This window comes from Eschrichtius robustus, chromosome 1 (genome assembly GCF_028021215.1).
Source record: "Eschrichtius robustus isolate mEscRob2 chromosome 1, mEscRob2.pri, whole genome shotgun sequence".
Classification (NCBI taxonomy): Eukaryota; Metazoa; Chordata; class Mammalia; order Artiodactyla; family Eschrichtiidae; genus Eschrichtius; species Eschrichtius robustus.
In genome coordinates, this window is record NC_090824.1 from 167,600,288 (window position 1) to 167,624,081 (window position 23,794).

The 23,794-nt window shown below is 41.9% G+C and overlaps 1 protein-coding gene across 7 annotated transcripts in view; it reads left to right on the forward strand.

Annotated features, from left to right (window-relative positions):
* MTHFS (methenyltetrahydrofolate synthetase) overlaps positions 1–23,794 on the forward strand; it is a 316,186-nt gene that overhangs the window by 38,535 nt on the left and 253,857 nt on the right. The window contains exons 3-4 of one of the 7 annotated variants that reach the window (XM_068559135.1): positions 8,924–8,973; positions 14,686–15,784. The exons of 4 other annotated variants lie outside the window; for them this stretch is intronic. In XM_068559135.1, the coding sequence (XP_068415236.1) occupies positions 8,924–8,973; positions 14,686–14,778 (143 nt within the window). In that variant the 3' untranslated portion in view covers positions 14,779–15,784. Of the gene's footprint in view, positions 1–8,923; positions 8,974–13,513; positions 13,635–14,685; positions 15,785–23,794 lie in introns of those variants that run through there. 2 more of the 7 variants (XM_068559140.1, XM_068559107.1) reach the window with 2 other exon arrangements.

Consider the following 23,794-nt stretch of genomic DNA (forward strand, 5'->3'; position numbering starts at 1 on the left):
ACTTCATTTGGTTGTTTTTCTGGGGTTTTGTCTTGTTCCTACATCTGGTACATAGCCCTCTGCCTTTTCATCTTGTCTGTCTTTCTGTGAATGTGGTTTTTGTTCCACAGGCTGCAGGATTGTAGTTCTTCTTGCTTCTGCTCTCTGCCCTCTGGTGGATGAGGCTATCTAAGAGGCTTGTGGAAGTTTCCTGATGGGAGGGACTGGTGGTGGGCAGTCTGCCCACTCTCTTGTGGGCAGAGCTCAGTAAAACTTTAATCTGCTTGACTGCTGATGGGTGGGGCTGGGTTCTCTCCCTGTTGCTTGTTTGGCCTGAGGTAATCCAACACTGGAGCCTACCTGGGCTCTTTGGTGGGGCTAATGGCAGACTCCGGGAGGGCTTTCGCCAAGGAGTACTTCCCAGAACTTCTGCTGCCAGTGTCCTTGTCCCCACGGTCATGCACAGCCACCCCCCGCCTCTGCAGGGGACCCCCCAACACTAGCAGGTAGGTCTGGTTCAGTCTCCCCTGGGGTCACTGCCCCTTCCCCTGGGTCCTGATGCGCACACTACTTTGTGTGTGCCCTCTGAGAGTGGAGTCTCTGTTTCTCCCAGTCCTGTCGAAGTCCTGCAATCAAATCCCACTAGCCTTCAAAGTCTGATTCTCTAGGAATTCCTCATCCCATTGCCGGACCCCCAGGTTGGGAAGCCTGACGTGGGGCTCAGAACCTTCACTCCAGTGGGTGGACGTCTGTGGTATAAGTGTTCTCCAGTCTGTGAGTCACCCACGCAGCAGTTATGGGATTTGATTTTACTGTGATTGCACCCCTCCTACCGTCTCATTGTGGCTTCTCTTTTGTCTTTGGATGTGGGGTATCCTTTTTGGTGAGTTCCAGTGTCTTCCTATTGATGATTGTCCAGCAGCTAGTTGTGACTCTGGTGTTCTTGCAAGAGGGAGTGAGAGCACGTCCTTCTACTCTGCCATCTTGGTTCAGGGCCCCCCATGATGAAACTTTTTAAAAAGACCTTTTGGGAGGTCTGAGTTCTTCCGCCAGCACTCAATAGGTGTTCTGCAGGGGTTGTTCCACATGTAGATGTATTTCTGATGTATTTGTGGGGAGGAAGGTGATCTCCACGTCTTACTCTTCCGCCATCTTGAAGCTCCTCCTCCATTATATTTTCAAGTTGGTTATTTTTGTCATATAGGAAGGCTTAGGAACATAGGCTCAAATTTCTAAATGGTTCTATTTGAACCAGACTTATGGTTCCAGAAGTCTATGAAGTAATTTTAAAGTTATTTCCTTCAAAAATTTAAGTTCTATAAAATGAAATTTTAGAAAACTTAATTTCATAAGAAACTTGCATCTTTGATAACATGTCTTCAAAGTGAGGTATCTAAGACTAGGTTTTTAAAGGCTGATATATTTTGGATGGGCTGAGTAGTTTCACCAATTTCCAGTAGATGTCAGTGTTTTATAAATTTATTAGTCTGAGGTGGAGGTTTTGTCTCCAGTCTCCCACATTTATATATTCTTTAGTCATTTAATTAGCATACCAGGGATTATTTGAACTGGAAGAGATTTTGGAGATCATCTAAGTCAATCCTTTGATTTTGCAGAAGAAAGAACAGGTGTAGTAGTCGGGAAATGACCTGTCCAAGGTCACCCAGTCACACAGAGTGAGGCCGAAACTCAGGTGTTCCTGTTTCTGAAAGACCCTGTCTCTGAAAGACTGGTAAAAGATAGTCACCAAAACCACAGAGAAGAAAATATGTAGAGTCCAGTATAGAAGCTGTATTTGGGAGAAAGGGAAGCAGATGCTCTTCCATTTGTTTGGGTAGGTAAATATTAAAAAATTTTTATGAACAAGATGTTAGATTCTTAGATTATAATAATAATTGGGTGAAATGAACAGAAAACAGTTGGCTTTTGTTACCTGAATGTAGAATTATTGGATGTGAAAGTGCCCTTTGATAGAATGTCCTGTTCTTCATACTGTAGATATAACATCAGAACTTGTATACGGCCAATGGAATAACTCCCTGCCCACTCTCTGCACAGCCTATTTGGTTATGTTTAAGAGAAATGATATAAATCATTCAGTACCACCTGTGTCAGAAAATATTATCCAAGAATCTATAATCTTTTCCAGTAAATACACCAAGTAATAGAAAATGTTTTTTTATTCTGTCTTTTGAGAATTCAGGGTAAAGAAACCAGGGTAACATTTAAGGGCAACTTTAGACAAAGTTATGAAGTGGGCAAAATAACAGTTTCAGAGAAATATCCTTCCTTTAATCAGCTGACTCTTCCCTATCAATATCTGCTTATAAGAAAAAATATGGGCCATTTAATCTTCATCACAGAGGTGGAAGCTTCCAGGGTACATATGCTAAGCACCTACCCCTCTGACATCAGCGCTCACTGGATTTTGGAGGAGTGAGAGCCCATGTGGATTGGTGTGAAGGTGAAGGAAGTACCCATGGGCTGAGTCTTTTTTTTTTTAAATCTATGAACCATTTTCAGTTACTTTTTTAAAAAATTTTTTTATAAGGAACTCCTTTATTTACTTATTTATTTATTTATTTTTGGCTGTGTTGGGTCTTCGTTTCTGTGCGAGGGCTTTCTCTAGTTGCGGCAAGTGGGGACCACTCTTCATCGTGGTGCGCAGGCCTCTCACTATCGCGGCCTTTCTTGTTGTGGAGCACAGGCTCCAGACGCGCAGGCTCAGTAGTTGTGGCTCACGGGCCTAGTTGCTCTGCGGCATGTGGGATCTTCCCAGACCAGGGCTCGAACCTGTGTGCCCTGCATTGGCAGGCAGACACTCAACCACTGCGCCACCAGGGAAGCCCGAGTTGAGTCTTAAAGATGGGGTGGGACTTCCATAAAGTACAGAGACTCGAAATATGGGACAAGCCTGTGAAGGCTAGAAAGTGAATCTATCAGGACACCTGGCGAAAAGGTGATTTTGTTTAGAGTTTAAGGTCAATGAAACGAAGGTAAGATTGAGGGTAGATTTGGGCTGGTTTGGCTTTAGACTTTTTCTAAAAATTTTATTGGAGTATAGTTGATTTACAATGTTGTGTTAGTTTCAGGTGTACAGCAAAATGATTCAGTTATACGTATACATATATTCATTCTTTTTTAGATTCTTTTCTCATATAGGACATCACAGAATATTGAGTAGAGTTTCCTGTGCCATACAGTAGGTCTTTGTTGATTATCTGTCAGATATAGTAGTGTGTGCGTTCATTCCAAGCTTCTGATTTATCCCTCCCCCGCCAACGTTTCCCCTGTGGTAACTATAAGTGTGTTTTTGATATCTGTAAGTCTGTTTCTGTCTTGTAAATAAATTCATTTGTATCATTTACAAAAATTAGATATCACATATGAGAGATAATCATATGATATTTGTCTGTCTCTATCCGACTTACTTCACTTAGTATGATAATCTCTAGGTCTACCTATGTTGCTGCAGGTGGCATTATTTCATTCTTTTTCGTGGCTGAGTAATATTCCATTGTATATAAGTACCACATCTTCTTTATCCGTTCATCTGTCAATGGACACTTAGGTTGCTTCCATGTCTTGGCTAGTGTAAATAGTGCTGCAATGAACATTGGGTGCATTTATCTCTTTGGATTATGGTTTTCTCCGGATACATGCCCAGGAGTGGGATTGCTGGATCATATGGTAGTTCTATTTTTAGTTTTTTAAGGAACCTCCATACGGTTCTCCATAGTGGTTGTATCATGGTTTTAGACTTTTTGAGGTGGAAGTCACAGTATGAGATGCTTTTCTAAAGATTTATTGTTTTGAAATAGTAAGTTGAAAAAAATAGTACAGAGAGGTCCTAAGTAGCCTTCACCCAGTTTCCCTCGATAATAACCTCTTATACAACTGTAGTACAAGGTCGAAAATGGGACATTGACTTTGTACCATCTACCAACCTTATTCAGGTTTCAACATCTACTCATTTATATGTATGTGTGTGCATATTTCTATGCAGTTTTGTCACATGTATAGATTTGTGTAACCACTACAACAATCAAAATACAGAACAGTTTCTTGACCACAAAGGAACGTATTTGTTTTACCCTTTCTAAAGATTTTTAAAAGCTTCGAAGGAAATCCGATTTTCTATTGGCTAGGGAAGGCTAGAACTGTGGTATCCAGAGTCCTGGGTCTCGTTTGCAGCCCAGAGACCTGGCTGACAAGGGCCCTCTCAGGAGTCCCTTCTGACATATCGTTGGTAGTGTGTAGGAAGAGCGGGCAGTTTTGTAATAAATTTTATAAGGAACAAAACTGCTCAACTAGGAATACTGTATGTAGAGTTTTTTTTAAGTGGCAGAAAAGATCTATTTGCTTTCTCCCCTGTAATCTTGAAGATACTGCCTACTTGTTCTCTGTGATTTCACCACCTGCCAGTGGAGTTCTGATTTTTCCTGAAGACTCAGCCTGGCTCTCTGAAGCTGCTGATCTTTCCTTTGTTTTCCTCTTAACCATCTTTAAGTGTTTAAGTTCAGTAGTGTTAAGTATATTCACATTGTTGTAAAACAGATCTCCAGAACCTTTTTATCTTGCAAAACTGAAACTGTGTCCATTAAACAGTCCCCCTTTCCCCCTCCCACCTGCCCCTGGTAACTCCCGTTCTACTTTCTGTTTCTATGAATTTGACTATTTTAGATACCTCATATAAGTGGAATCATTTAGCATTTGCTTTTTTGTGACTGGCTTTATTGATTGTGTCACACAGATATACAGGGAATTGTCCTTAAAATTCTCAGAATCACTAAGCTTTGAATCTAAAGAGATCTGGGAAATTGAAGGTTTCCGTCTATCCATTTTACAGATGAGAAAAATCAGATAACCAGAGGTTGCCTGAGGTTAGTGAAAAATCATAGGAAGTTCTATAATTTCTTCTCAGTTTTGTTGAACTTTTTAAGGTCCATCTGATTATGAACAACAGTGAAAATATCCCAAACTCAGAGCCAAAGTAAACATTTAGAAAATGCCATTTGGATAAAGCTACTGCTGCTGTTGATCTGTTTTCTGCAAAGCATTTTTGCATATCTGTAATAAAGACAGTTTAATTCTTTTTTTCCAATAAAATTTATTTGGTCGATATCTGCGAAGATAGGATAAGCTGAAATATAGTTTTGTTTTGTTTTGTTTTTCTTTTTTAGCCTATGGTAGATGCTCCAAAGAAGGGCTTTGCAAACTTTTTCTGTGAAGAGCCAGATAGTAAATATTTGGGGCTTTATGTGCCGAACAATGTCTGTTGCAACTATTCAGCTCTGCTTTTTTAGTGTGAAAGCAGAGCATGGCTGTGTTCCATTGAAACTTTATTTACAAAAGTAGGCAGCAGGCCAGATTTGGCCCATAGGTCATAGTTTTCCAGCCCCTATAGTAAAGTATTGGGACCTTCACTTTCACTTTTTTGGTCTTTAGCGTCTAACTTGCTCTCTCATATAGGAGACAGTTGTAGTTGTTTATGGTGATGGTGATGATTTAGAAAATAATGTGAATCAAATTATCATTTCTTACTAACATAATTTTAGAGTTATTTCCTATATATCTTGCTAGCCTTATGATAGAATAAAAAGCACTTAAGGAAATAACTAACTTTTTTAAAAAGAGTAAATTTATTTATTTATTTTTGGCTGCATTGGGTCTTTGTTGCTGCGTGCGGGCTTTCTCTACTTGCGGTGAGCGGGGGCTACTCTTCGTTGCGGTGCGTGGGCCTCTCATTGCGGTGGCTTCTCTTGTTGCGGAGCATGGGCTCTAGGCGCATGGGCTTCAGTAGTTGCAGCATGCGGGCTCAGTAGTTGTGGTTCGCGGGCTCAGTAGTTGTGGCAGATGGGCTCTAGAGCGCAGGCTCAGTAGTTGTGGCACACGGGCTTAGTTGCTCCGCAGCATGTGGGATCTTCCCGGACCAGGGCTCGAACCCATGTCCCCTGCATTGGCAGGCAGATTCCTAATCACTGTGCCACCAGGGAAGTCCCAACAGCTTCTTTTCAATGGATCTTTGTAAAGGGAAAGGCCATTTGTAACAGGCGGGATCCTTTCCATGACATCTATTTCATAGACTTCGTGTTTCAGAGAGTCCTCGTGGCCCCCTGCTCTGCTCAGGGCTCGGGCACTCACTTGTGGATATCTCTGGCCTGCACGCGGTTGGCAATAGAGAGTCTACCCAAGGTTACAGGTGGTTCGGGCTAACTGGAAATCTACGTACCGTAACTCTGTTGGAGTATTAGTGCTGGGACTGTTTTGATTATTCAACAAGAACTAACTTTCAGAGTTCACAGAAAGAGAATAGGTATTATTCATACCCTAAGTATAATAACAGCTAACATTTATTGAACATTTACTAGAGCTTTTACGTACCTGCCTTTATTTATTTATTTAGTCACTCTATCAAAGTAGGTAGTAGTATTATTTACGTCTTAAGGAGAAGAAACTGAGAATTAAGAGAGAGTAAGTAACTTATTAATGTTTCTTAGCTAGTAAGTGGTAGTTAGGGGATTCAGACCTAGGCAGTCTCTCTAGAAGCCGGCACACTCAACTGCTGTGCTATACAGCCTCCAAGGCTCTTGTCCTTGAAACACTAGAAGGCTCACGTTTTAAAAGGGTTTAGCAGAATTTGGTTATATAGGCACACGGTAAAAAATACAAACTGTCCAAAGGATAGAGTGAAAGTGTAAAGTATCCTTCCCACCCAAGTAAGTCGTCCTGGTCCCTGATTCCTTTCTCCAGAGCCAACCACTGTTACTGGTTTTTTTTCGGATCCTTCCTGAGATATTCTTATAGGGGTTTGCCAATATTTATTATAGGTAACAGGGTGATCGGTCTTTATAATCCATCTTAGCTCAAATTCTGTCCTGTTGTCCTCGATATTTTTCGGGGCTCTCTGGGTTAGGAGGAGGAGGATGTTGTTGGTAAGATACTCGGCAGCTAAGTCACCAAATACTATTCATGTTTCTTATTTCTTTGCTCTCAGCTTTACCTAGAAGAATCTAAATTCCTATCATCTCCTACTTCCTTCATTTAAACACATGGTCAGTGTTTGCAGGGTTTACAAGCTTGAACTTGGAAACACTTAGATTTTAAATATAAGACACACAGAGATTGTCTTACGTTCTGAATACCTCATTAGCTGATTAGTGGAGCGACCTGTCATACCTGGGGATCCTAGGGGAGCGGATGCGTCACATGGTGTTGGGTGCTTGTCCCAGTGCTCTTGTGACAAATACAGTCCCTGTATTTTGACATGAATGTTAGGACCTGTGCTAAAAGAAAGGATCTTATAATAACAACACAGAAATATCAATCATATGATAATCATGTCTTTAATAGATGGTTTTTACTATAGTGTGTTTGATTCTATATGGAGGTTCCCAAGTGGGCAGAATACATTGTGACCAAACATAGCAGAAAGAGTGGAGGTGCATTTACAATGAGATTTTAAAAAATGGCTGTCTGCGTTAGGTGGTTTCATTGAATACTCTTTAAGAGCATTATGGATTTGCAGGGAAATACATTTTTTGAAAACCCAATTTTTATATATAATCAGAACTTGAGTATATTTTATGACTATGATCACATAAATGGTTTTGTTTACTAGCTTGTATGCTCTCTACTGTTTTACTATGAAGAGTGTGTTGACTTAAAAAAAAAAAGCACAATGTGAGAGTTTCGAGTTAAGTTGTATTTGGGGCAAAATGAGGACTGCAGCCCAAGAGACAGCATCTCAGCTCTGAGAAACTGCTCCGAAGTGACGAGGGAGGAGCCAGGATATATAGGAATTTTTCAACAAAGGGCAGATAGTCGGGAATGTCAAAAGATTATTGTTAAACAAAGAAAACCAGATATCTCAAGTTAAGGAAATCAGCACTTTTCTATGTATGGGAAGATGCAAGAGTCTGGGCTCACTGAAATCATTCCTGTGATATGTACCTCAGCTATCTGGGGGCTGTATCCTGTATTTTCACATCCTGAGTTTCCTCAGGGCTCACCGCAGGGAGTGGCTGCAGTCTGATGGCTGCTAGAAGGCAAGTATTCTTTTCAGCCCTGAGTTTTCTCAGGGCTCACCGGCTCACGCTGGAGGGCTGCAATCATTGGTGACTGTGACATCCTTTGTTTATTGATATGGCAGGAAATACTCCATTTATAAATTTTCCATTTATCAGGTGATTCGGGGGGTGTGCTTCAATCTGTTCTTTCCGAGGTAGGCATTAATGAGTTCAAAGCATATGGTATTGATTTTTGAGAGTTCTACCATAAGAGCTATTAAGAATTATTGATTCTGTATTTCATTTTAGGGTTTCAGCTTCTTCATGTTTGAGCAGCCTGTTTAATGGAAGCGCCCGTGTCTCTACATGGCCTAAGGAGTATGCATGCAGCAATTGATTAAGTTGACATTTGGTATTAATAGCTTAGAGACTCTTTACAGCATAATATGCTTATCCATTTTAGGTGAAGGCAATTTTGACTGATGTTTCATAGCTAATAAGTGGTAGTGCTGGGATTCAGACCCAGGTAGCCTGTCTCCAAGTCTGCACACGCCACCCCTCTGCTCCACTGTCTCTAAGGCGCTTGCCCTGGTCATGTTTCCTCTGTGCCTTTGCCTAAGGCCACTTGTACCTTTTGGCAGTAGGAGCACTGTGTGCTGTCAAATCGTGATCCACCTGGGCAGCTGGCCCTCAGCTTCATTTCTTATAAGCTGAATGCCTTTAAGGAGCAATTTGACCTCTCTGAGCACTGTGTATGTTTCTTCACCTGTGAAGTTTCAGGGGAGAGTAGTAATCCTTGCCCTCCTGCCTCACCAGGTAGATGTACTGAGCAGCTGATTTAATTCATCCTTCTATCCCTGGGGCATAGAATAGTGCCTGACACATTGTAGACACTTAACAAGTGTTAGCTTCTCTGCTTTCTTCTCCTCTTCCAGAAGCTGGACTTTGGATGAGAGTTAGATGCTGCGTAGGATGGTCTGAACAGGTAACTTCCTTTTTTTTCATGCAAGGATATTTTATTGGAGTGCTCTCTTCTTGCATTTTTGCATTAAGCTCAATTAATACTTTTATAGGTTATTGCTCCTGCCCTGCCTTCATATAATCTATTTGTTCTTTTTTTTTTTTAACATCTTTATTGGAGTATAATTGCTTTACAGTGTTGTGTTTGTTTCTGCTGTACAACAAAGTGAATCAGCTATATGTATACATATATCCTCATATCCCCTCCCTCTGGCACCTCCCTCCTGCCCTCCCTATCCCACCCCTCTAGGTCATCACAGAGCACCAAGCTGATCTCCCTGTGCTATGCAGCAGATTCCCACTAGCTATCTGTTTTACATTTGATAGTGTATGTATGTCAACGCTACTCTCTCACTTTGTCCCAGCTTCCCCTTCCCCTCCTGTGTCCTCAAGTCCGTCCCCTACGTCTGCATCTTTACTCTTGCCCTGCCACTAGGTTCATCAGTACCATTTTTTTAGATTCCATATATATGTGTTAGCGTATGGTATTTGTTTTTCTCTTTCTGACTTACTTCACTCTGTATGACAGACCTTAGGTCCCTCTACCTCACTACAAATAACTCAATTTCATTTCTTTTTATGGTGGAGTAATATTCCATTGTATATATGTGCCACATCTTCCTTATCCATTCATCTGTCGATGGACATTTAGGTTGCTTCCAAGTCCTGGCTATTGTAAATAGTGCTGCAATGCACATTGTGGTACTTGTATCTTTTTGAATTATGCTTTTCTCAGGGTATATGCCCAGTAGTGGGATTGGTAACTTATTATTTTTTTAATAAATTTACTTATTTTATTTATTTTTTGGTGCATTGGGTCTTCGTTGCTACACGCGGGCTTTCTCTAGTTGCGGTGAGTGGGGGCTACTCTTTTTTGTGGTGTGCGGGCTTCTTACTGCGGTGGCTTCTCCTGTGGCGGAGCACGAGCTCTAGGCGCACGGGCTTCAGTAGTTGCAGCACGCAGGCTCAGTAGTTGTGGCTCACGGGCTCTAGAGCGCAGCCTCAGTAGTTGTGGCGCATGGGCTTAGTTGCTCCGCGGCATGTGGGATCTTCCCAGACCAGGGCTCAAACCCGTGTCCCCTGCACTGACAGGCGGATTCTTAACCACTGCGCCACCAGGGAAGCCCCAGGATTGGTAACTTCTTGAATATAGTCAGGAAACTAAGGTAAATACGGTCACGAGACATCTCATTCTGTCTTTTACTTTCATTCTTCCCTTCATAGTAAATAGAACTGAGCTCAGCATCTCTCTGGGGAAACACAGCTCTGCTCCCAGAGGTAGGGGAAAAGATTCCTCCTACTTAATGGACCGTGGGCACCTCGCAGTGTAGGATAATAGCTGGTCACACTGAACTGCATGGGCAGGGAGGACTAGATGGAAGTTTCACTGAGGTTTGTTAGTACTGTTATGATTAGACAAATTAATAAAAAGATTAGAAGGACCTTACAGACATGGAAAATAGCGTCACAAGAGCAAAAGCGGGAAGTTGTGGAGTGGGCTTGTGGGACAACGAGTCCATCCATTTAACTAGGATCTCCCAAGTGTAACTAATGGGAGGTACTGTTGGAGAGGTGACTGGGGTGAGAGTGTAGTGGGCTCTGCATACCCAGTTGGATGTTATCTTTACGAGATCATTACCGACTAAAAGTTCTGGGGCATGGGGAGTCATGATGAAGGCCGCGTTTTAGGATGGATTGGGACCGGCAGTGCCTGGAGGTGGGGTGAGTAGTTGGACTTCTGCGTGAAATGGCACCTTCAGAATCACAAGTGGAGCTGAGAACTCTGGCAATATTGCAGAGAGGTGCCTGGAGAAGGAGACCCTGAGTCACGAAGTCCCTGAGGAGGACTTTGTGGGAGACATGGCCATGACACCTTACTTAGAAAGAAGAGAAAGGAGAAAGAAATAGAAGGCTCTGCACAGGACATGTTGAAAGTAGGGTTAGAAGGCTCTGTTTAACTGCTGGGCTCTCACACTGACTGTTTTCAGCCTTCTCTTTAGTATTAGGGCAAAGATAGTCCACTGGCTGAGCTGATTATGTTCTTCTGCAAAACCCAGGATGGGGAGTCTGAATTCAGAGCATCCTAAGAGGTGTCTGTGGCCCAGCTGCTGCCTCCTTGGCCAGAGTTAAAAAGGATGTTTTTTGAAGGTGAACTGAATCCTCAGTGCCTAGCACAGACTTTCAGTCTCAAGAATAAATAAAGGCCTTTGTAGAATCCTCTTTCCTCATTTTTTTTTGGTCAGTGAAGATTCTGCAGCTCAGTGTCTGTCCCCATCTCCCCACTTAAAGTATCCTTGCCCTGCTGATTCCCTTGTTGCTGAATCTAATGATATTGTCTTGTCGCTACCTTACTCCCTGGTCGGGGAGCTAAGATCCCACATGCCTCATGGCCAAAAACCCAAAAAAACATAAAACAGAAGCAGTATTGTAACAAATTCAATAAAGACTTTAAAAATGGTCCACATAAAAGAAAATCATTAAAAAAAAAAAAAAAAAAATATATATATATATATATATATATATATATATATATATATATATATATATATATATATATATACACTCGTCTTTCAGGGTTCCTTTGGCCTAGAATTCTATTAAAATTCAAGCATGGAGGATGACTTGGAAAAAATTATGGTCCTCAAGGAAATTTTCGATCTGGTAGGGCAGCCAGAGACATATACAAACAGCTGTAGTGCAAGGTAGACTTCTGGGAGAGCTATAATCAGAGTGCAGAGAGGAGCAGGAATAGAGGGAGCGGGATTCGTTCTAACGCGAGGGATTTGAGAACATTGTTTCCTTAGCTTTCTGTTTCCTTCCTTCGTTCTCGTCTGCCAACTGCCCACAGGTGAATGCTCTGAAGTTCTACATTCTTTTTCTCGTGTGTTGACTCTGATGGAAATTTTCCTGGCTGTCCTTTTGTTACCTTTGCCTTAAAAAAAAAATTATGGTAAATAACACATAACATGAGATCCACCCTCTTAACAGATTTTAAAATATATGGTACAGGCTTGTTAATGTTGTACAGTAGATCTAACTCTTCATTTACTTCTTCCCCCAGCCCCTGGCAACCACCATTTTACTTTCTGCTTCTATGAGTTTGGCTCCTTTAGATACCTTCTGTAAGTGGAATCATGCAGTATTTGTCCTTCTGCAACTGGCTTAGTTTGCTTCACCTAATGTCCTCAAGGTACTTCTACGTTGTAGCGTATGACACATTTTCCTTTTTTTTCATGGTTGAATAATATTGCATTGTATGTACCACATTTTGTTTATCCAGTTATCTGTTGATGGACATTTAGGTTATTAACACCTCTTGGCTATTGTGAATAATGCTGTAATGAACGTGGGAGTACAAAGCTCTCTTCAATACCCTGACTTCAGTTCTTTTGGGTAAATACTCAGAGGTGGGATTGCTGGATCATATGGTAGATCTATTTTTAATTTTTTGAGGACTCTCCGTACTGTTTTCTACGGCAGCTGCACCTTTTTATATTCCCAGCAACAATGCACAAATGTTCCAATTTCTCCACATCCTCGCCAACAGTTATTATTTTCTGTTTTTTAAAAATATGGCTGTCTTAACAGGTGTGAGGTGATGTCTCATAGAGGTGTTAACTTGCATTTCTCTGATGATTTAATGATGTTGAGCATCTTTTCATTTACCTTTTGGTCATTTTTTGGTCTTCTTTGCAGAAATGTCTATTCAAGTCTTTCATCCATTTTTTTAATTGGGTTCTTTGTTTTTGGGTTGTAGGGGTCTCTCTGCCTTTATCTTTTTTTTTTTTTTTTTTTTTTTCTCTCTCTGCCTTTAACTGCCAAATCTTCATGCCCCTACCTGACGAACTCCACATGCCTTCTGCTACTCCTCAGCCTGATCCTTCTGCCCTATTCCCTCCTCATCACTCTGCTCCTGCCATCCTTCCCTTGGTTTCTGAAATACACTCAGATCCAACTCTGGCACATTCTTAAAAACCTAGGTCAACTCAAAGTTGCTCATGGATCCTTCCCTGACCACCCAGCCATGTCGCTCTCCCTCTGCTGAAGTCTCTAGGACTTCTTGTCCCTAACGCTTTTTGGGCAATTGGCAGGCGCTGCTGCCTTGCATTGGAATGGATGTTACACGTGTGCATTTTTTACGTTAACTGAACTCCGTCTCTGAAGGGCAGGAATGTATCTGTGTATCCTCCAGAGGACTTTACAAAGCACCTTTGCCACACTGTAAAGAGGCAAGAAACCTAGGAAAAGATGTGTGCGTGTGTGTTCTGGGTATAATGACGGAGCTGAACTTTAAGCCCAGGAGTGCTCTGGCAACAGCAGGAGGACTTGGAGGAAGCAAAGTCAAGTGCACAAGCCACCATTGTTCCCGAGAGAGATGAGCAGGGCAGGGACAGGGAGGAAAGATGAAAGTCAGTGACCAGGGCCTCTTAGCAAGTTGGGATTGGAGTAGGTGAGCAGGTTTCCATGAGAAGGTCAGGACTGTAATCTGAGGCGTGCTTTGCCAGATTTTTGCAGGCAAGGGATTACAGGTGTGTGCTGGGAGCCGGAGAGAAGCTGAGTTCACCTCACAGTTCTGCAGGGAGCCATAACAGCTGCTGACAGTGGGGGCCAGCCTAGCTGGCAGTCTGAATACCTCTACTCTGAACATCCCGTTCCAGAGAATTCATGGCTTCCAACCCTGGTATGTCCTTGCCAGCAATGCTGCGTGAGTGGTTAGCCCTTGCTAAGCTGTAGGTCACCCAGAAGCCCCCAGGACAGCCCTCAAAAGGCCAAGACTCAGTACACGAAGGCTACAGGGCAGACTGCTGCATTGCATAAGCGATGTGGCTCTTGAGTAGTGCTGGCGCGTCATGCTCCCTGCCAGGGGCTGGAGGACCATTCCCTGGACCTCACAAAATCCATGGACATCCTCGTGACCTTTATAGCATTCATCACACCTTTCACTGTGGTCAGCTTTTTATAACTTTCAAGACCCTGCCTTCTACCTTGAGCCCCAGCAGCCTGCTCTGCCCTGATGATGCCATGGCCAGTTCTGGTCCCTGTGTTCCCTGGGAGAGTTCCAGCCAGAGGACCAATTATGGGACCCCATCTTGTACCTTTGGAATGTTCCTGAGTGGGTCGAAGGTTGCTCTCACGTGAATCCAGGGAAGCAGGACAACCTGGCCTTCCCTCTCCAGTAAGAGGGGAAATGAAGAGGGTAAGCTTGGTCCTCTTAACAGCTAACCCTCCTTCTGCTCATCGACTTTGAGAATAGCTCCGTCTTTTCTGGCTTCTTTCTGACCCTCTCCCACTCCTGCAGTTGTCAGTGTCCTGGGACAGTATGTAGGGTCAGCTGTATGCTTAAAGAAAGAAAATTAGAGAAAAAGGAATTCTTAGGCCCTATCCCTGGAGATTCTCTTTAACTACGTGTGGACGGGGCCTGGGAATCTGGCATTTTTGTACAGTTATACATGAAAGAATGGCTAGGGGATGGATGACGGACTTACTAGTTGCTGAGTAATTTTTACTTCTTTCTTTGTCCAACTCTTTACTTTTAGGATTTTTCTAGAGTGATCACGTATTTCTTTAAAAATCAGAAAAAAAGTAGATGTCATTAAAAAACAAAAACCAGATCTGGAAGCGATCAGTCTTTTCCAGATACCATTAACCTTCGTAAATTTATTCCTCGTTTCCGCAGGGGGACTTGATCTCATCTTCATGCCGGGTCTTGGGTTTGACAAACACGGCAACCGTTTGGGGCGGGGCAAGGGCTACTACGATGCCTACCTGAAGCGCTGTCTGCAGTCCCAGGATGTGAGGCCCTACACACTGGCCTTGGCTTTCAAAGAGCAGATTTGCCTTCAGGTCCCCGTGGCTGAAAATGACATGAAGGTAGATGAAGTGCTTTACGAAGACTCCTCAGCATCTTAAATCCTGATGACCACAGCCAAATAATCAAGGTTTTGTGCCAGAGAAAAGCCAAACATGTGTATTTTCCCTTGTCAGAAATTAGTGGAAATTGCACAATAATGTGAATATGGGCCGTAGTGTTTTCAGTGTAACTGTTAGATACCGAACATGAAACCATTTAAAAAAATCAATAGTAGGGGCTTCCCTGGTGGCGCAGTGGTTAAGAACCCGCCTACCAATGCAGGGGACACGGGTTCAAGCCCTGGTCTGGGAAGATTCCACATGCCACGGAGCAACTAAGCCCGTGCACCACAACTACTGAGCCTGCACTCTGGAGCCATGAGCCACAACTGCTGATCCCGTGTGCCACAACTGCTGAAGCCCACGCGCCTAGAGCCCGTGCTCCGCAACAGGAGACGCCACCGCAATGAGAGGCCCGTGCACTGCAACGAAGAGTAGCCCCTGCTCCCCGCAACTAGAGGAAGCCCGTGCACAGCAACAAAGACCCAATGCAACCAAAAATAAATAATAAATAAATAAATTAATTTAAAAAAAATCAATAGCAGTGTGTGTAATAGAACATTAATTAAAACGGAGGCTATCACCATATGATTTTCAGTTTAACTTTCCTGGTATTAATGTCCCAGGTTGATCTTTCTGTTTTATAGTTTAAGTTTAATATTTATGAGGCACTATGCTCCAACTCAGAGTGTGAGGGGAAAATAAACTCATCTGAAGTGGACGCTTTCATTAAGTCCTGTCATGGGCCTGGGTCAGTCTGGCACGCATATGGAGATTCAGCAATTATTAAATGATTTATTGGTGTTTGCTTTGTGTACAAAGTTCTCCAAGAATATTATACCCTTTCATCATGGCTTCACTTACTTAACCTGAAATTTTATGTCTGACAGTTTGTAGCTTTTGATGGTTAAAGGACTGAAACCTTTTATGATTTAAATATTTTAATTTCGGCCGATTTGTTTCCATCTCTGCTATTCTGTGTGTCAGTCACTTATGAGTTTAAGATCTGATATCCTGTAAGTTAGAAATTACTTCTGTTTATGGGTGGTATCTGCTTTGGAAATGAAATTTGGGCTGAAGGTTGGCAGATGCCATCACAGCCAGGGAATGGGAATTTTGTGGAGGGAAGATTTGGTTATAACCAGAGACCCAGGGGGCTTCCTGGGTCCTGCTCTCTCACTCACACCCCACATCCTACCTCTCACCAAGTCCTGTTGATTCTGCCTCCGAAACCCACTTCTATCTGTTCCCTTCTCTCCTCGTCCTGTCGTGCCTTTTGTCCAGACTCTCAGCATCTCTAAGCTGAACTGAGCAAGAGCCTCAGCCGTGGCTTCCTTGCCTTCAGTCTGGTCCTCTTCATTTTATTTCTCAAACTACAGTCAAAGTGATCTTATCAAACATGAACCTGATCATGAAGCACCCCTACTTGTCTCTTTCTAGCCTCTCCTCTCCCCGTATTCTTCTTCTGTACAACTTATGCAACCATTCACATAGCTCCCTCAACACTGCCAGCTTCTTCTGCCCTTTGTGTCTTGTAAGTGTGCTTTTCCTCTGGCTGCAGTGCTCTTTCCTCTTTTGTTCATCTGGAAGACTTCTGTTTATCCTTCAAGACTCAGCTCCAATGTCACCTCTTCTGTGAAGTCTTCCTGTGTTCCTTCACTTGTTTAAGCGGCCCTGGTCATTGTCCTCCTTATTACATTGTCCTACATGTCAAATATTAATGGTCATGTCTACCCCTTCACCAGACTGTGAGTGCCAAAGAACAGGGATAATCTTTATACTTTCCACCCTCGGTAGACACACAGACAAATGGTGGGTGTTAGAGAATTTTTTTCAAAATCTAAGGTACTAGAATTTATTAGATTGCTAATTGTAATTTATATTGACATAAAATTATTTAACTTAGAAATTAATACTTGTTAGTTTGGAGGAAAGACTTTACTTCTTTGGCATTGTTTTCGACTCTAGAAACATATTTTCTAGTTTGTGAAGGAAACAGTTTATTTAATGACCTGTGTCTCTCCTCATCTGATACTCTCATCCACATGAACAAATCGGTTTTCTAGAACTGGCCAGCATAAGCACTACATGTGGCTGTTGAACTCTGGATGTGTGGCCAGTCTGAATGGAGAAGTGCTGATTCAGATTCTGACTATCTAGTATGACAATGAGAATTTTTTTTGAATGAGTTAGTTGAATACATTCAGATGTGTTTCATTTGAAACACGCATCCCTGTTCATAATACCATATGATTTGGTGTTTTATGCACAAAAGTAAAAACACTTAAAAATTGTCAATTGGGCTAAAATCAAACGTTCACAATATAGTATATACAGTGAGAAATGGGAGGGAGACAGAATTTCTACAAGCTGTGAAACCACATTACGGTACTGGTGAGAAATCTTAACAGTTACTTCAACCATAAGGTTAAGGTGAAAGTTAACATAGCTGACATGGCTGTTGGTCTGAAGTGGTTGAACAGTAAAATTCCTGGATGGCTGCAGGTCTGGAAACTTTAGAACTTTAACACGTTAGAACTTAATCTGTGTTGTTCTTCTGGCAAAGGAGAGCATTGAAAAGCCCCTCCCCAGCTCCTCAAGTGCAAACAAAACACAGAATCAACTGGCCAGAAGACCCAGGTGCTGAGATTCAGGAAAGCCCGAGGGCTGCAGGGTCCCTCACCTGGAAAGAGGACCTTTCCCTAGTGACCATTAATGGGCAGTGGTCATTGCGCAGAGGGTATAGGAAAGGGGAAAAAGCCCTGACGGTGCAGGTGATGGTGACACAAGCAGAGGCTGAGAACAAGGCCTCGAGCTCAGGAAGAGAGCCAACATGAAAGAAGAATGATGATGGTCTTAGGTGAGGGGACAGTCCAGGCAGAAGAGAAATAGCAACTAGACCTGAACAGAACAATCCTTAGTATTGGGGAATTGGAAATATATGTATGTCTATAATTGCTGCCTATTCTATAGAACTGTGCTTAATTTAACCAGAAAGTAAACCATTAACTTTAGTTCATCTAACAGATATCAGTAAGAACAGTACACTAATTACAGAATTCTACTAAGTAAGAGATTGATAACTGTGTCTTATGTCTAGGCGTGGGTGACATGGTGCAGAAGCTTATTGGTTTCTGGTCCCAGTTCTTTTTTTTTTTTTTTTTTCCTTTCAGAGATCATTGAAATTCAGTTAATCACATTGCATTTAGTCAGAAGTTAACATGCTTATTTCCTCCACTTGCCTGTCACCTCCTCAAAGGAAGATTTTCTGCCAAGTTCATGGTTTACTCCAGTACCTATCACAGTCCCTAGCGCAAAATAAATGGCCAATAAATCCTCGATGAAGGAATGAACCAATGTGTTTGTTGCCCTGGGTGCGTGGTGACCTTGCCGGTTTTTACGTTGGTTGCTATTTGCTGCTGAGATCCTCTCCTTTTAGCAGCATCTCAGGGTTGGATTATTCTAGAACACATTTTCTATTACTGCAGTTTCAATTCCTTCCTTGGCCAGTCCATATGTGTGTGTTGCATAATCTGTGCTGTTTGGCTTTGTTAGTACATTTCTTCTTTGCATCTTTGTGGTCATCTTTCCTCCTATGTCCAGGCAGTCTTAGGCCTCCTGCCCTTTAAGGGTGATCTCTAATCCCTGCAAGCCCCTGCCCCAAATATATGTTTATTTATGTGCTTAAAAATAAGTGGGGAGATGTTCAAAATGGCGGAGGACTGAGATGTGGAGATCACCTTCCTCCTCATAAATACATCAAAAATACATCTACATGCGGAACAACTACGGAACAACTACTGAACGCTGGCAGAAGACATCAGACTTCCCAAAAGGCAAGAAAATCCCCACATACCTGGGTAGGGCAAAAGAAAAAACAGAGACAAAAGAATAGGGACGGGGCCTGCACCAGTGGGAGGGAGCTGTGAAGGAGGAAGAGTTTCCACACACTAGGAAGCCCCTTCGCTGGTGGGGACGGGGGTGGCCGGGGGGGGGGGGGTTGGGAGGCGGCGCAGGGAGGGGGAGGCTTTGGAGCCACGGAGGAGAGCGCAGCAACAGGGGTACGGAGGGCAAAGCGGAGAGATTCCTGCACAGAGGATTGGTGCCGACCAGCACTCACCAGCCCGAGAGGCTTGTCTGCTCACCTGCCGGGGTGGGTGGGGGCTGGGAGCTGAGGCTGTGGCTTCGGAGGTCAGATCCCAGGGAGAGGACTGGGGTTGGCTGCGTGAACACAGCCTGAAGGGGGCTAGCTAGTGCGCCACAGCTAGCTGGGAGGGAGTCCGGGAAAAAGTTTGGAACTGCCAGAGAGGCAAGAGACCTTTGTTTCGGCGTGCATGAGGAGAGGGGATTCCTTCCCAGTGTGCCCACAGAAGGCAGAGCACCACCTAAGCAAGCTCCAGAGATGGGTGCATAGTAGAGGGAGATCAGCTCGGTGCTTTGTGACTACCTAGAGGGGTGGGATAGGGAGCGTGGGAGGGAGGAGATATGGGGATATATGTATACATATAGCTGACTCACTTCGTTATACAGCAGAAACCAACACACCATTGTAAAGCAATTATACTCCAATAAAGATGTTAAAAAAAATAAGTGGCAAATTTCTTTTTAAATAATAATTATTTTTGTTAGGAAACATACACATAAAAGGAAAAGATGAGATCATTGAAACAGTTGTATCTATAATTTATAATATAATGTACTCAATTTCTATAAAGGAGAGCAATGTGATGGACGTTTTTTGGAAATTTACTATTTTTGAAAACCTTATTTTAACCCCTTTTGAATGATTCAAAAGTCTGGTTCTAATTTCAGTTTATTTTAGTATTTGGTTTTAAGGGTTTCTATAGTTGAAAAAGATGCCTTCCAGAAATAAGCAGATCCACATGGAAGCAGTACTGCACTTACACTAAAATTTGCAGTTCTGTCAGTTTTGCAAATTTTTTAAAAAGTTGAAATTGGGCGAGTAAGTATCCATATTCTTGAGGTGGATTCTTCTTGCATATTAATCAGAAGATGCTGCACATTTACTTTGTTAGTAAATGGGTTTAAAACTTATTGAAACTCCTTGAAAGATTTTAAACTGAGTTAGAAAAATTCTGCTTCCAAGTTTTTTAGTTGTGCAGATATGAAAGTGTTTATAGGTGTCAAGCATAGTTTATCGCAACATAATCATATAATGATGAAAATATTTCCAAATAACCATTTTCAGTATGCTCTCTCCATATCATGTTTCTTTCGGAAAAAAGTTCCTTTCTGTGTCTTAGATGATATATGACTTTTACCCTGAAGATTCAAATGAGATGTATTTGGTGTAGAGGTGTGGAACGCGGGGAGATATTTGCTTAGGTAGCAATTTACTGGTGGCCATTTATAATCATAGAAAAGTCAAAAAGTTTTGAATACTCACCTTTGTGTAAAAAATACATGCAAAACTCATCTTTTTTTTTTTTAATGTTTATTTATTTATTTATTTGGTTGCACCAGGTCTTAGTCCAAGCAGGCAGTCTCCTTACTTGTCATGTCTGGGCTCCTTAGTTGCGGCTTCTGGGCTCCTTAGTTGCGGCTCGCCAGCTCCTTAGTTGTGGCACACGGGCTCCTTAGTTGTGGCATGCAAACTCTTAGTTACGGCATGCATGTGGGATCTAGTTCCCTGACCAGGGATCGAGCCCAGGCCCCCTGCAGTGGAAGTGCAGAGTCTTAACCACTGGACCGCCAGGGAAGTCCCAGCAGTGCTTTCTACATGGTATCCAATAGTATATCTTGACAAAAAAGATGTGCCCAGATATTTTTACCCCTAAATTGTTTTATGCGTACTTCATCCATATTTCCATGGCAGGAAGAACAAGTGTTTTCTACATGGTATGCTACTTTTTGGGTTTTTACTATTAAGGAAGAAAAAAGACATAAACATTTAGGATTATATTTAGGGAACATTGTTTAAAATATATTAGTTAGTAATTCATGATATTAAATATTACTGAAAACATTATGGAGGTTTGTCTTAATCTTCTGGACCCATAGCTTCCGCTAACCACGATGGCTTCACACTTTTCAATATATATATGAAGAGTGAGGTTCATCATTACTATGATGAGCACAGATCCCTACTACAAAATATCTTTGTGATCATTTCAAGTTTGGCCGCTCACTCCTGGCAAATCTCACTGTTTTTGTTTTTGTTTTTTAATTTATTTATTTTTTGTTTATTTATTTTTGGCTGCGTTGGGTCTTCATTGCTGCGCTCGGGCTTCCTCTAGTTGCAGAGAGCGGGTGCTATTCTTTGTTGCGGTGCGCGGGCTCCTCATGGGGGTGGCTTCTCTTGTTGCAGAGCACGGGCTCTAGGCACGCAGGCTCTAGAGCGCAGGCTCGGTAGTTGTGGTGCACGGGCTTAGTTTCCCCGCGGCATGTGGGATCTTCCTGGACCAGGGATTGAACCCCTGTCCCTTGCATTGGTAGGCGGATTCTTAACCGCTGCGCTACCAGGGAAGCCCTCACTGTTTTTTTTCCTTGTCATATGGCTGATGAATAGCTTTTACCCGTAGCAGAAGTATATCAGCTATTGTTGCTCGCTTGTGTTTGCATTATTCGAATTATCTTTGTGCTACTGTTTCTTTGCAAGAATCTTTTTAAGCCACTTTTCCATTTTAAGAGGGTTGGTTTAGTAAAAACTACATAATATAACACATAAATCCATGTGCCTGGAAATATTAAAATAACACAGTACGTCTCAGTATGCTGAAAGGAACAAAACACTTCCTTTCACACTATCCAACAGCTATTTTCTGGCTTGCATACTAACTGGACGTGGGGCCTTCTGATGTGCTGGCAGAGTGAGGAGCCGATGTCAGTCTATGTTTTAAGCTTCAGCAAAACTTAATTCCTTGTCTTTTAAAGATAAAAAATAAATATAACTAGAGATTCTAATTTCTTCCCAAGCCCCAGTGGTTCACCTTGCCCACTCCCTGGGGCATGTCACCCTGTTTGGAGACCACTGCTCTAAGAACATGTCCTCCCAGCTGGATGGGTAGAGGGTTTGGTTCTCCGGTCCCTCCACTAAGAGACGGCCTGAGCTGCAGGGCACTGACTTCATCTGCCCCTCGTCTCCTTGGCTCTTGTTGACCGCATGTATGTATCTGACCTCCCATGACCCTTTCATCTCGCTGGTCCCCTTTGTCCCAATACCGGTCTCCTTGTCTTCTGAGTGCTCTTTTGGGGCTGTTCTCTTGCCCACAGTGTTTGAGTACTAGGAGAAATAATTTCTCTAAGTTAGTCCTTGACAAACAGAGTGCCTTAAAGAACCCTGTCACCTAGGAAACAGCAGATGCCTTTCTTTCGGTTCTTTTCCTCTCAGACTTCGCCTGGCTGACCAGTATCCACTGTTTGGGTGCATCAAAGGACTTCTGAGCTTAGATAAAAGACGAGGAGCACTTTTTAAGTCCCTCAATTCTCTTTGCATTTCATACCTCTGCCCACCCCCCAGTTGCAGCTGTTTTTCTTATATGTGTCCCATGAATATCCTACCTATGCTTTTTTTTTTCACTTGGTCAAGATATATTTCAAGGCCTGAAAACACTGACTAATCAAAAGTGGCCCTACTGCAATTTCTTATAATATATAAATACTTAATATAAAACTTAAAAAATTGTAGACACTATTAACTAACTCCTAAACCACACACTATAGGTTTTTCAGAAACAATAGTTATTTAACAAAATGTAAGGTGACAATATCAAAGAATTTTCATACTTAATGAGGGTACAATCAGTCGCAGGCTACTCAAAGAAACACAAATCTTTTTTACACCTTCCATGTTTGTTTTTAACTTTGTCTCAGAACCACTGATAATTGAGGCTTCTTTCAAGTATAGGATTTCTAACATTAAATTATATTTTCTAAGTATTTCTATAAAGAAGAAATGAAAAAGACACATACTACATTGTTTGTCATAAATTCATACACCAAAAAGTCAAAACAATCCAACTGAATGTATTCCTGCTTGCTCCTTCTCCAACATTAGCTTTAGATGTTTTTCTAAATATTATATAAACAGTTTTGTTAAAATCAGTTCTCTCATTTATGCAGATTAGGGGAAATGGTTTTATAATGAGTTATCTTTAAAATTATCTTCTAGATAGCACTCTTTAGCCTTAAATTACATTGTGCACACACAACTACAACAGTTTGCATTTGCTCAGGAACATATAATTACATTAAAAACAAATAACTTTGTATTTCATAGTTTAGTTGGCTCTTAAATAGTTTCCCTAGGGGAGAAACAAGTATTTTGTGTTGTTTAAGAAACTGGTATATATAAATGAACTGCTAGGTGTTCATTTAAACTTTGAGGAAACCTACAGATGAAGTTTTGGGTGTTTTTTCTAAAATGCAAGAGATATGCCCTTAATCACTCTTCATATAGTGAAGGGATGGGATGGCAGATACAGACGCAGATGAAACTCTACATTTTGTAAATGTAGAGTTGGATATTCTAAATGGAAAAACTGACACTGACAATTGTTTACAGAAAACAGAGGTTAAGAAAAATGTTGAAGAATATCTACTCTTAAAGAGAGAAGTGTTATACAACACAAAAATGAGACCTAGAGATTCGAAAAACAGTCATTTTACTGTTTTAAAAGAAAAGCAAAAAAATTAATAGGGAGAGAGTCTAGACCAATTAGAACTGAGGCAGCTGTAACAAAAATGGAACCCAGTACAATGATTTGAGCCCTTAAAGGAAATGACTAATTAAAATGAAATTTCACAAGTCTTTATGTCTATAATAATATATAAATGCACAAAATATCAAAAATACGAAGTCTGGATTTTTCCCCTTAGGTTTGTAATAAACTGTCAAACCTCTGCTTGATATAGTT